At 41.8% G+C, this 14,077-nt stretch overlaps 1 protein-coding gene across 4 annotated transcripts in view; it reads left to right on the forward strand.

Annotated features, from left to right (window-relative positions):
- KDM5A (lysine demethylase 5A) overlaps positions 1 to 14,077 on the forward strand; it is a 132,341-nt gene that overhangs the window by 81,309 nt on the left and 36,955 nt on the right. For all 4 annotated transcript variants that reach the window (XM_082254626.1, XM_082254627.1, XM_082254629.1 and 1 more), the window contains 5 exons: positions 1,553 to 1,691; positions 1,826 to 2,005; positions 4,037 to 4,189; positions 8,350 to 8,901; positions 12,950 to 13,093. In XM_082254626.1, the coding sequence (XP_082110752.1) occupies positions 1,553 to 1,691; positions 1,826 to 2,005; positions 4,037 to 4,189; positions 8,350 to 8,901; positions 12,950 to 13,093 (1,168 nt within the window). The remainder of the gene's footprint in view (positions 1 to 1,552; positions 1,692 to 1,825; positions 2,006 to 4,036; positions 4,190 to 8,349; positions 8,902 to 12,949; positions 13,094 to 14,077) is intronic.

The raw sequence follows: 14,077 nt of genomic DNA on the forward strand, positions 1-14,077 counted from the left end.
ACAGAAATCACAAACCATATATAAAATGCTATAAATATAAAGTGCAATATAAAGTGCAATAATGTAAACAGTGGGTGAATAAATAATTGGATATAAAAATATAAATATAAAGTGCTCGGTGAACAAAGAGTGACCAAATGGAGTAAAAAAAGGTGTCAGAAAAGACTATATGTCGGTCACTATAAATTGGAACAGGGTATGCATGAAAAAGATATACAAGAGTATCAACTAAGGTTGATAAATGAAATGGTAAAGTGATTCCAATAAAAATTGGTTAAAGTTAATAGTGAATAAATATAAAAATATCAGAGAAAGTGATCAAGTACAAAAAGGTCCATTAAATGGACCAGTGAACTGAAGAAAAAGGAAAAAATGGCCAAAGCCTATAAGTGGTGGTGAATAAATATATCAGGGGAAAAAAGTGGTCAAGTGCAGTAGGTCCTACCAAATGTGAATTTGATGGAAGGACCAGTAGAAAATACAAAAAGTACAAGAAATTGGCCAAAAAAATATATATAAATATATGAAAGTTCATAAAAAAGTGGGGCAGAAAAGTCCATAAAGTTCATAAAGTGATTAAAGTATCAGATTGATGGGTGTCTCTTGAGGTGATCCAGGTGTTGGGTGCCGGGTGAGGAAACGGTGCTCCCCTTTCAATTTCTCCCACACTCACCAGAAGTCGGCACCCCTGCAGGGGTAACCAGCGTGTTGGTAACAAGGTATGCCCTCAGTAAGGAGTTTTTCCTACGTGCCGATCACTTCAATGGTAAATCATGAATCATCTTTCCCATATATATAATATATTCAAATGGGATCAGTAAGCCTCAAGTGCAGTTCATATCCATCACAAATAAATCCAGGGTCATGTACAGGAGAAAAGAGCCTCATATAGTGAAGTACTGATTAAAAGTATCTTCCTTTATTATAAAATAAGAATAGTACTCACATTTAATACAGGTAAATAGGTGAGCAGTATGCTAGGGACCGCAGCCTCTTTAGCTGTGACTTCCGGGACGCTATGCGAGCCAACCGCCGGATCTGCGTTCCAGTGATGCGGAAATGACATAGTTACTGCAAGCTCCTGAAGACGTCATTGATGACGAAACGCGTATGGCGTAACTACGTAATTTCCGCATCACTGGAACGCAGATCCGGCGGTTGGCTCGCACAGCGACCTGGAAGTCACCGCTAAAGAGGGTCTTGCCGTCCCTAGCATACTGCTCGCCTATTTACCTGTATTAAATGTGAGCACTATTCTTTTTTTATAATAAAGGAAGATACTTTTAATCAGAAAGCTTACTCCTTTGGAGGAGGTGAACAGTAACAAGTTGGCCTTAATTTGCAAATACCTAGCTTTGGAGTATTTCATTCAGGCTTCAGGAGGTATGTAAATTGCCTACACCTATAGCAAAGACATTTTTAAACTTTAGTCAAAGCTGCATTGTTTGTTTTTATCTTCAGATTTCCTTTATCTGCATAGGCAGTTTTATGGTAAAGGTGAATTAACCTTTGAAACTCCATTAATCCTCTGTGACTGTTTTTCTCTCCCCAGGCCACAGCACACTGTTTCTAGTCTGGAGAGCATTATTGTCGAGGCCAAGAGCATCCAGGCATACCTGCCTAACATGCTAGCATTAAAGGAGGCTCTGCAGAGAGCCAAAGACTGGACTGCCAAAGTAGAGGCCATCCAGGTAAGGACATCCTCTGAGTCTCTGTTTTGTAACACTGCCATTCTCTTGCACTGCTCACAATGCCTATAGTGAACCGTCTTCTCTTTGCAAGATGTACAAAATATGTATATTTTTTGGTTATTATGTCTCTGTAGAATGGTAGTCATTATGCCTACCTGGAACAGCTGGAGAGCTTGCTGGGCAAAGCTCGCCCCATCCCAGTGCGTCTCGAAGCCCTCCCACAGTTAGAGTCTCAGGTAGCGGCCGCTCGAGCCTGGCGGGAACGCACAGCCAGGACCTTCCTGAAGAAGAATTCAAGCTACACTTTGCTGCAGGTAAGATGGTATTCATTATCTGTGTTGACATATTTAACCCAATGCATTCTCTCCTTTGATGCCACTCGCTTTAGGTCTGCACCAGTTTCTGCTGTCTTTATGACTGTAAAAATATTCCATGCGTTAGGCTGCAGAGAAGTCTGTTGCTCCCCATGGGAGTAAGCAGCAGCTTCTCTGCAGCAGTATGTCACACCACCCACCTGTTGAATGAAAACTAGAGCTCTCCAATCAGCATGGAGTGTGAGCTATGCATGTTGCATCACTGTCACTCTGCAGGGGTTGGGGAGTGAGCCACACAAAATGGAAAGAAGCTGCTGCTTACTCATTGAGAAGAGTTATCCATTTTGCAACCTATTGGCAGAGAACAGGCTTGCAGCAAAAGCAAAAATAAGCGCTTGACCAGTTACTCATGGCATGCCCCCTCAGTTGTTTTATTGACTTTTAGGAAAGCTTCAATTAAGGGCAACAAAGGATAGTGTGTTTAATCGGGAAAGGAAAGTTACACTTTCAAATCCATGCTGCCCTTATAAGAGGTTGGACGCTAGGTCCCTCTACCGTATTCCCCACTTGAAGAAGTAAGAACTAAGCAATTGCTCAGGAGGTATATTGTTAAGGGTATTAGAAACCTTTTAAAAAAAACACTGCATCAGCACTAGTGTGTAAGCATGAAAAAAAGTATACTTTTTTGAAGGCCCTTTTTAAATGTTCTCATTAAGTAGCGAGACTGGTGGGAGAAAATATTTAGCCATTCCACATCATAATGGGGTATTGCAGCTAGGATGGGTCCAAATCTATGGTGACATACAGGATGAAGCTTCAATCCCATGTATACTGCTTCTGGAAGGAGCCCAGTGGTCGAAAAGTAACATTAAAGGGGCATTTTTTTAGTCATTTTTTTACATAGCCGTCTGACAGCAGGAAGAACCTTACCTGATTTAGGTCACTCTCCTAACCATGTTTTTTTGTGTTGTCACCACGACTGTCCTCCAGGCTCAATTACTGTTTAGCCACTTGCCGACCGCCGCACGACTATCTACGTCGGCGGTCAGCCCCTCACAGGCAAAGTGACGTAGGGCTACGTCACTAGCTTGTGAGGGTCTAGGGAGCGAGCGCGCACCGCCGGAGGTCACGGACCCCCCCGCGCGTGTGACCGGCGGACATCGGGTCACTCGGCGATCGGCGGGGGAGAGGGAGAAAGTCAGGCAGCTTGTGTAAACAAGCTGCCTGTCATTCTCCCCTGTTTATGGAGGATGATCATACGGTTCTACTATGTAGAACCGTTGATCACTCTTCATACATCTGAAGCCACAGCCAATCACAGTAGAAAGCACGCCCCTAGGGACACACATAGCCCCTCCCTTTCAAATAAAGTTAACCCCTTTACTGCCAGTGTATTTTTACAGTAACCGTGCATATATATAGCACTGATTACTGTAGAAATGTCACTGGTAACCCCAAAAGTGTCAAAAATGTCAGTCAAGGCTCCGATCTGTCCGCCGCAATGTCGCAGTACCGCAAAAACAATCGCAGATCGCCGCCATTACGCGTTAAAAAAAAAACCACCAAAAATGACAAAAATCTTTCCCTTTGTTAGTAAACGCGATAACTTTTGCGCAAACCAATCAAAATACGCTTTTTGCGATTTTTTTTTTTTTTTTTACCAAACATAGGTCGCATAAAACAAATTGGCCGAAAATGTTAAAAAATTTTGATTTTTACATTATTTTGGGGGGGAATTTCATATAAAAAAATGTGAAAAATACTGCTATTTTTGCAAAATTTACGCTCTTTTTTTGTTTATAGCGCGTGATCAAATACCACCAAAAGAAAGCTCTGTTTGTGGGGAAAAAAGGACGCCAAATTCGTTTAGGTACAGCGTCGCACGACCGCGCAATTGTCCGTTAAAGTCACGCAGTGCCGAATCGCAAAATACCCCCTGGTCAGGAAGGGGGTAAAATCTTCCGGGGCTTAAGTGGTTAACGTTGTGATGACAGAACTTTGATGACCTCCCTGTGTTTCTTATACTCGCAGGTGTTGAGTCCTCGCAGTGATATCGGTGTTTACGGAAGTGGCCGGGGTAAACGAAGGAGAGTAAAAGAGCTCTTGGAGGAGAAGGATTTGGATTTGGACTCTATGAGTGAACTCGAGGATCCTCTGGATGAGCATCGTGACACAGCCTCCGTAGTAAGGAAATATGTGAGACTTTCGGTTCTGCACATTTTAAAGAATTATTTTAAGGCTTATATGTAAGAATATGGTATTGTCCAAGAATGGGGTATGTTTGTTGGTTAAAACTATAAGAGTATAATAAAGTAAACCAGACCTGGACTAAAGCATTTCTAAGCTAAACTGGCGTGCCGCCTTTGTGATAGTCTACAAATCAATTGCTTTGGTCCTGTGGCTCTTCCTTGGATCTTTGGCCCAAGCCTTGACTTTTGCCCATTCACCATTAAGCCCTAACCCTTCCTAGTGCTTAGTATACGCCCTATTGTTCAGTTAATAAATGCCTGAGCCTGTTAACCCTTTACTTGCAAGCAGTGGTAAATGGAACACCAGGACACCATTACTGCCTGCACTCCAGCTCTGTTAAAACAGGTCTGTGAGCATATTGAATGTTTGGGATAAATTCAGTAGCCGTGAGCTTGTAGTTTAAACCATCCCCCTACACCATGCAATGAGATGAACATGATGCAGGAGCTGAAAAGACCGAATCCTATTTGCAACAAAACATCAAGCTAGCAGTAATCCCTCAAATACCTGCCCCATATTCTTTACTACCCCCATTCTTTTCAGTACAAGTAGCTGAAGGAAATACCCAGTATTTCAGAGTGTGGAGGAGCAAATGACTCCCTTCATATGACCATGCTGGGCTAGCAGTGTTGTCACACTCTGAGTCTATAGCCCTGTGTAAGCTACGACCTAGCTACTTGTAGCTCTTACATAAGACTTTACTCCCAGCAGCCAAATGGAGGTACAGGAAAGCAAAAGGAAAGTAAGTGCATATATATTCTGCTTGGGGGGCGGTAAAGTGAATTTATTGTTGTGTCTTTGTCAGAAAACACATGGTCACTTTAAGCTGGCCATATGTATATTAACATAAATCTTTAATATTGAGTCCCTTTTAGTAAACCTGTGGCTTACCTTATCATGGCGAAGAAACGGGTTCACATTAAAGTTGGCCCCCAAAGCAGTTTATACTTACCTTCTCCTTACTCCCAAGGTCTATGCTGACTGCCAGGAGTAAGGAAGAAAGGCCCTGTGTAAGTCGATTCATCTAATTGCCTGAGTGGCCAAGTGCCAAGCACCAGTACTGTCACATGGGAGGGTAACAATAGGTCACATGCTCACCAGATATTTTTTATTGCTGCTGGTAGTGAACAGAGGGGAAGGGAAGTATAAGCTGCTGCAAGGGCTGGCATTAAAGTGACCTTTTTTCTTCTTTTGCCATTCTTGAACAAAGGACAGATTCACTTATATGATTTTAAAGGTTTATTTTATTTTTTTATAAAATAACAAACATGTTATATTGCCTGCTCTGTGCAATAGTTTTGCACAGAGTAGCCCTGATCCTCCATTTCTAGGGTCCCTCTCCAGCGCTCCTGGCTTCTCCTGCCGTCTGAGTGCTCCCATAGCAAGCCGCTTACTATGAGGGCACTCATGTAGGCTTGATCCCGAGCCGCACTATGTGCATCTGTTGACACACACACAGTGCAGCACAGCCCCATCCTCCACTTTCTGGTCACAGGATTTGATTGATTGACAGCAGCAGGAGCCCTGCTGCCAAGTCTCCTCTGAGAGAGGGGAGAGAAGAGCAGTGCTGCTGCAGACATGCACAGTGCTGCATTGATCCCTGAGCTCAGGAGAGTATTTAAGTTAGGGGGGTGAGCAGACTTTGAAATGTTTTTTACCTTAATGCAGAGAATGCATTCAATTAAAAAAAAAAACCTTTACAACCACTGTAAAGGAGAAGTAAAGCCACTAAAGACTGATGTCACAGTCCAGGCTCTGAAAAGATCCCAACCACCTGGACCAACAGCTAGCTAAGGCTCTCAGCGAGCCGCGGAAAGCCGGAGCCAACCACTCCCACTCTTTCCACTGCCCAGCGCTCCAGCGAGTGCAAGAGGGGCCGGGGGAACAGATGCAGCATCGATCGGATGCTGCATCTGTCTCCCGCTGGCTCCAAGACCCTAGGTGAGTATCATTTATTTTATTTTTTTCATTCACCAATACTTTTCTTTTAAAGCTAAACCCCAGGAAAATATAAAAATAGAAATTAATGCAGCTCTGTGTTCGTTAATACATTGTTAGAGTGGTTCTAAAGCTAAAAGTTTTTTTATCTTCATGCATTCCCTGCACTAAAGTAAAAAACATTTTAGGACTTGATGTGCCCCTCCCCCTTCACCCTCTAATCACTTAAAAACAGTAAAAACAACCTCCTGCGCCCAAATAAGTTACTCAGAGACTGGTAGGTTTTCACGGTTCTAATTTTCAAGCTAAATGGCGCACCAGCCTGGCTCATTACCATTAAACACCATTTGATAATTCGTAAAAGCACTTCACATGAGTTCACAAAAGCATCAACATATAATCAAATTCACAGATGTCAAATCTGTAGCACTTGCTTCCCAGCATGAGAAGAAGCCACTCGGATCCAATATGCAGACGCATTTTTATGGGGAATCCCCATTATCAGAGCCGACTGATGAAAAGCGGTTACCCCTTGAAATGTGTCAGCCATATTGGACCTGGATGGTTTCTTCCTATGCTGGTAAGCAAGTGCCACATATTTGGATGGCTTCTTTCAATGCTGGTAAGCAAGTGCTACAGATTTGGATGGCTTCTTCCCCTGCTGGGGAGCAAGTGCTACAGATTTGGCATCTGTAAATTTGAATATATTTATGTGCTTGTGAACTAATCTTTCCATTGTTTCCCTCTTAACACTTAACCTGAGTCCTGTATCGATCCAGCGCTGTGCCTATCTGCAGTCTTTTCTCCTCTCTCCTTTTTACAAGGACTGACAGGTAGCAGGGGGAGCCATTGGTTGCTACTGCTGTCAATCGAATTCAGTGAGGAGGTAGTGAGGGTGGGACTGAGCTGCGCTGTGTGTGTCAATAGAAGCACACAGCCCAGCTTGGGAGCGTGTCCTCCTATGGGGTGAACCGACAATCGGAGGAGCATAGAGTGCCAGTGGGGGGCCCCAGAAGAGAGGTTCGGGGCTGCTCTGAGACTTTACAATTATTTTAAATATATTTGCTTAAAGTGGTAGTAAAGTCATACATTTAAAAATCGGATGACCCTAGAGGTCTCTTCTGTCATAAATGTCTGCTCTGCCTGTCAGCGGGTAATGTAATTTCAGCGGCATATGCGCAGCTCAGACCACATTTACGGTCTGCTCTGTGCACCGCCGTGATGGTACTTCCATGCGCAGGAACACCTCACCTCGGCCCGGCCAATCCAGCGGCTGAAAACACGTAACCCAAAAGGAAGACCGGGTGAAGATGGAAGCACCGGGGAGAGCCCTGACAGCGCATCGCTGGGAGGGTCTATTTGTAGGTAAGTCTGTCATAATGTACCAAAATGCAGTGCATAGAATTACATTATGACTTAAACGTGCAGTGGGGCCATTTATTTTATTTTATTTTATTTTGCTCCCAAGGCTTAACTACCACTTTAAAGGCAAGGATAGGATCACCTGTAGGAGCTCCTAGTGACCCACCTACGGTTGCTAGCACTCCCCGGTTTGTGACAGCGGGGAGAGGTATATTCTCCCCTCACCTTCTGTCACAATTTGACATGACTATGTCATTCATGCACAGTTTCCTGTAAATGGATTTAGACTACAAGTACAGCAGGCTTCTGCGGATAATGGCTTGTAGTTCCCAATGAACTGGGAGGGCGCTGGTGAGCTTCCTTATAGTCTATTGAATCTTCCTGCCAATCAGTAACGCCTGCTCGTATTGGACGTACAGGCAGACAATTTGCGTGTGTCTGCAGGATCCACGCATTGCACCTGCGATCTGCTCAAAATCTCAAGACTGGGATGGTGGTGGTGGGTCCCACCACCACCACCCCAAACCACCCACCACACCATACCACCCCACCACACCCCACCCCACCACCACCACCCAGCAAAACAAAAAAACCATCCCCCCCCCCCACCACAACCACACCAAAAGAAGAAAAAAAAAAATCTCAAGACTGGATGCACAAAATGACAAATATTTTGGAAGGTTATTTATGTATTTCATCTGTGTATTTAGCTGTTTGCCTGTAATTCAGCTTCAACAGTATTAGTGGTTGAACTAGGTTAAACTTTAATTGTAATATACTTCTCTTGTGTATAGGTTGCTGTATTTAAAGAAATGGAGCGTAAAGAGGTGGACGCCATGCGTTCAATACGGGCAGCCAACCTGGCAAAGATGGCCATGGTGGACCGCATTGAGGAGGTGCGGTTTTGTATTTGCCGCAAAGCTGCCAGTGGTTTCATGCTGCAATGTGAACTGTGCAAGGACTGGTTTCATGGCACATGTGTCCCTCTGCCAAAGACCAGCTCCCAAAAAAAAGGCACCAACTGGCAATCGAAAGACGTTAAGTTTCTCTGCACGCAGTGTATGAGGTCCCGGCGGCCACGATTGGAGACCATCCTCTCGCTGCTGGTGTCATTGCAAAAGCTGCCAGTACGTCTGCCAGAGGGGGAGGCGTTGCAGTGCCTAACAGAACGAGCAATGAGCTGGCAGGACCGAGCGCGGCAAGCGCTGGCTACTGAGGAACTGTCATTGGCATTGGCCAAGTTGTCCGTGCTGAGTCAGCGCATGGTAGAACAGGCAGCGAGGGAAAAGACAGAGAAAATTATCAGCGCAGAACTCCAGAAAGCTGCAGCAAACCCTGACCTACAGGTGAGTGCAGAGGACATGATTGCACTGATATTGCTGTTCACACTAGCTGGTATCCATTAACAGTGGTTGTATTTATTGATCTTATTGTTTCCTACTATTTATTTATTTTTTCACTTACCCACAGTAGTTCACTGGTGATTTGTTTTTAAGGTGCAGTTTGTTCTGCACTCCTATGACCTGTTTTCAGCTGACCGCACTTTGGCAGCCGAATTGGAATAACACCTGCTTTATATTTGTTACATATCCCCATTCACATAGCTGAACTTAAAGAAGAAAAAAAAAAAATATTTAAAAATGTAATCTTATATTTTTAAATGCTGTTTTCGGGACTCCTAGGTGGTTCTCATTATTTATGAAGGGGATGGGCAACTGTACTTGCTATAATTCATGTTTTGTGCATGCAGATCTTTATTATCAATTGTAACTAGATTTAAACACTGTCTGTCCTAACAAAGGGTTAAAGGTGTAGAGGCTTGGCTTCTTGCATTGTATGTTAATGAGGACAGACTTGGGACATGCTCACTTTAACATTGTTCAAAAGAACCTTACAGAGTCTGCCTTGACACCTCTTCATGAGAAATATCTAAAAGGTAAGAAATATTAAAAAAAATTTTTAGGCAAGCTATGTGAATTAGAACACATGACAAACATATAGTGGTGTTTTCTCAGATTTGACTGCAAACGTAGAAATATACTTTAAGACAAAATACACCTATCCTTCTTTTTTTGTACCATTTTTACCTGACCTAATCTAACCCACCCTCTATAATCACCTTGTTTAATACATCTCTTGAATACCTGCACATTTCCCAATGTTTTATTCCTGTAAGTACAGAAAATTACCTGTTGAGGTGCCTGAAGTATAATCTGCTCCTACCTTTTTTGACATGACACACCACTCCAAATTCCTAAGCATGTGTTGTCAGCCCTGCCTACTTCATTTCTGATGCATTACACAGAACATAGACTTTTCTCAGCTACTGGAACCAGCTATTGCTGCAATTTCTGTTTATCAAACCGCAGCTAGTTGGACTAGGGCAGTGAGCAACCAACAGCATCCTGTCATCCAGGACTGAACTTCAGCCAAGCACTTTACCCTCTGCTTTGCTGTTTTGTGTTGATGCTCTTTTGCCTAATTTCATTTGAGACCTCTCCAACACAACATCTTGTTGGCAAGCAACAAGCATGCTCCTCTCATTCTACCCATGCTCCTATCCAGCTTGGTGGATTTCCAACCCATTGCACTCCCAAAATACAAAGCTCCTTCTGCACATTGATGTGCTCACTCCACCAGATCGATGAGAGTATCCCAGGCATTTTGACATCAAACCTCCGTTGCCTAGCTTTGTATGGTAGCAACCTGGTATTCTGTTCATACCTTTTTCTAATATATTTTGACCTTCCTGTAGACTCACTCCATGTATTTCAATAGAGTACAGGAGAAAGGCCACCCTCACTTCTAAACCTGTGTTACTTTGCATTGCTTGCTTCCAATCTGAGGATTTATGGAGTGAGTTAGAGTTACAGAGGAATATCATGGGGGCATTTCCTTAAAAGATTTGCCAGTGTCCAATCACATGAAAGCACCAGCCTATGACCCAAAGTCTTTGAATATTATACTTCTGACCTGTATTGTACTCCAAGATATGGAATTTACAGGTAAGTCAAACCTTGCAACTGAGGTGAAAAGGTCAACTTTGAATTCTAAACTTTATGCTTTTGCCCTTTACTTGTCAGTGGAAGATGGCTACTAGTGTTTTGGTAAAATCAGAAGTCTTATTTGAACCCATTAGCAGATGTATACCAAACACAACCACTTTTCTGTGACCTGTTTGGCAACTACAGAAAATATGCATACGAATATGCATTAACTTTTCGCTGGCAGGTCCTGTGCTCTAGTTTTTAACCCAGGCGGCCCTTCCATTTCTGCAATTTTTCCATTGCTTTATTATTTTTCACTTACAGCTTTCAGAGTTTGTAATAGACCCCCAAAACCATATATTTTCTAAAAGAACACGACCAGTAGAATACAAAGAGGGTGCTACTGATTTTTAGGGCCTCATGATATTTGCGTAAATGTTTCTCAAATCAATATTTCTGCTAAAAATGCACAAAAATCAATATAAGCAGATACAAACAGGGCAGATTTTACAAAATTCCTACTAAAAGTAAAAGTTTACCTGTATTGAGTTAATAAATAATAAATATTTGTAAATTTTAAATTGTGCCTTTTTACAAAAAGGTCAAAATCGAATTGTACACAAAACTGTAAATAACAAAATTTATCAAAAAATCTGGAGGTTTTCATTTTAAACTTACAGCTTTCAGAGATAGTAAAAGACCCCCTAAACCATATATTTTCTGAAAGCACATGGCCAGTAGAATAAAAATAAGGTGATACTGATTTTTGCGCAAATGGTTACCAAATCAATATTTTCACAAGAAATACATTAAAATCATTATTATCACATACAAACACAGCAAATGTTTAAAATTCCTGCTAACTTTCTACTAAATGTAAAATTTTAACCTGTTTTTTCTTTTTTTTTTTTTTTTTTTCTTTTTACAGGCACAATTTTTTTTATATTTTTTTTTTACTTACTGAAATGTATAAAACCTTCTTTACTATATTTCAGCAGAGATGTATAGTAACGAAGTAGAACTACTTAAGTACTGTACTTAAGTACCGAAATGCGGTATCTGTACTTTCCTAGAGTAGAATTTTTTTCTCCTACTTCTACTTTTACTTCACTACATTTTTTCGATGATTTCGATACTTCTACTCAAGTATTTTTTTTTTGTGCTGCATAGTTACTCGTTACTTTTAAAAAAATTACCACTGCCAGAACAGTAGATGGCAGGTTGCATAAAGCTCAAAAAAATGTGTATAATGTAATTTGTAAATCAGCGCATAAGAAAATAAAGGCTGTGTATAATAAAAGCTGCTATAAAAAATATTTCCAATAAAAAGAAAATATGAAACAAACAAATAAATGGTGCTACAGCGCTTAAAGTGCATCAAGAAACTACTAACAAACAGGTTAATCATTTGAATAAATAATTTTAAATAATAAAAAACAATATGATGTTCATACTTTTGACTTCTTTCTTTAATAACTACATAACACAGTACTTGTACTTCTACTTTCAGTACTTGAGTAGAATTTTTTTTTCAAAACTACTGGTACTTTTTACTTTTAGTACTTAAGTAGCAAATTTTTTGAAAAAACTACTTGCAATACTTAAGTAAAAAAAATGTTGAATACTTTAGTACTTCTACTTAAGTAACTTTTTCTGCGAGCACTTCCACTTCTACTCAAGTAATTTTTTGATCGAGCACTTGTACTTTTACTCAAGTAGAAATTTTGAGTACTTTATACAAGTCTGTATTTCAGTAATGAATGGAGAGAAGCGATCAGTACGGATCCCTCTGTTCATTCAAGAAAGAAAGGGGGCTGGTAAACACATCTTTACCAGGGGATTGGTATACACATTTCTTTTTTTTTAGAACTGTGGCTGGAATTAATGCAGCGGGAGGGGGGGGGGGGAGGTGGTAAGCAGCTCCTGTCAGGGGTGAAAAGTAAGTAAGCAGGAGAGGGGGTGACGGTGGCAAAAGGGGGGGGGGCATTTTAGCGGCCAGGGCAGCAGGTTGATTGGCGGGACAGAGAGCAGTAGGAGATAGGCAGGCAGCGACATTGAGAGGGGGATGTCACATATAGGTAATAACTCTGATTAGCGAATTGCTAATCAGAGTTATAGAATTGTTCAACAGTGTCTGCTAAACAATTTTGCTATAAGTTTATGGTCACTGAAGTGACCACAAGCTTACAGCAGAAGGAGAAATGAGGTCCGTACAGAGTACGGACCTGGCAAGCTGCATGCAGTGCTGTAGGGCCGTACGGACCTGGTAGTGAAAGGGTTTATCTGGTACTTCTGCTCACATATCCATATATAATCACACACTTTGGTTTATAAAATGCCAGCTGAGAACATTGTTTAACATAGAGCCCTTTTTACTACATCTTTGTTTCTTGTATTGTCACTTCAGGGTCACCTGCCCATTTTCCAGCAGGGCTCCTTTAGCCGAGGAATTTCTAGTTTGACTTCATCACCACAGCTCCCCCTGGAGTACGACGACGAAGAGACTGACTCAGATGAGGACATCCGGGAGACATATGGCTATGATGTTAAGGTAAATCAGCAGTCTGCATAAACTAGAAAGGCTCACTTTGCTTAACAAAAAAAAAAAGTTCAAAGCACAGATATACAATTTTCACACATTAATGGAACATATTTTCTGTATAGTCTGCATTTCCTTATCTGCGTTTATAGTGATCCTTTACAGGTCTGCCTGAATAATTCCCTGTCATGTCACAATATACAGCAACCGTATAATTTTTCAGAAAAGCTTCACCTGTTAGAGTTGTCTTTGAGTACCAGTCAGTGACATCGCCTAGACTGGGATGATTTAATCAGTCTGCTGCAAGTAGTCTCCTTTTCCCTAGAGATCAGACTGCATTGTAACGTTGCAGCAAATCACAAGATGAGAGACTGGAGCAGAGGGTGATCTGTATCAGGCATTTTCAAATATTGTGCATTCCCTGCTAGCAAAACACGGCCCTGCATGTAATTGCCCCTGTGTAAATGAGGCCTTACTTTGCATGTTACTTAAAGAGGAAATAAACCCGTTTAAAAAATGTGAAAAAAGAGGAAGTAAACCCGTTTAAAAAAATGTGAAAAAAAAAAAAAACCTGTAAAGACAAAGGCATAATGAGCTAGTATGCATCGCATCTCATTATGAAGTACTTATCTAAAAACGAAGCCCCCTCAGTGCCGACAGGACGGCCGACATATCCTGGATCTCGTCCTCCCGGCCATCTGATTGGCCGGGGGCGCGATTACATCACTCCTGCGCATGCGCACGGGAGCCGCCGTTCACGGCACTGGTATCTGAAGGAACGGCACAGGTGGCCGTTCCTTCAGAGCGCATGCGCCGATGACATAATCGGCTGCATGCACTGTAAATATCTCCTAAACAGTGCAAGTTTAGGAGATATTTATAGCACCTATAGGTAAGCCTTAATGTAGGCTTACCTATAGGTAAATGTAAACAAAAGGGGTTTACAACCTCTTTAGCATATATCTGAAGATCAGTCCACTTTAAGTTCCTTTTTAT

The sequence above is a fragment of the Pelophylax lessonae genome, assembly GCF_965119305.1.
Source record: "Pelophylax lessonae genome assembly, chromosome: 4".
Classification (NCBI taxonomy): Eukaryota; Metazoa; Chordata; class Amphibia; order Anura; family Ranidae; genus Pelophylax; species Pelophylax lessonae.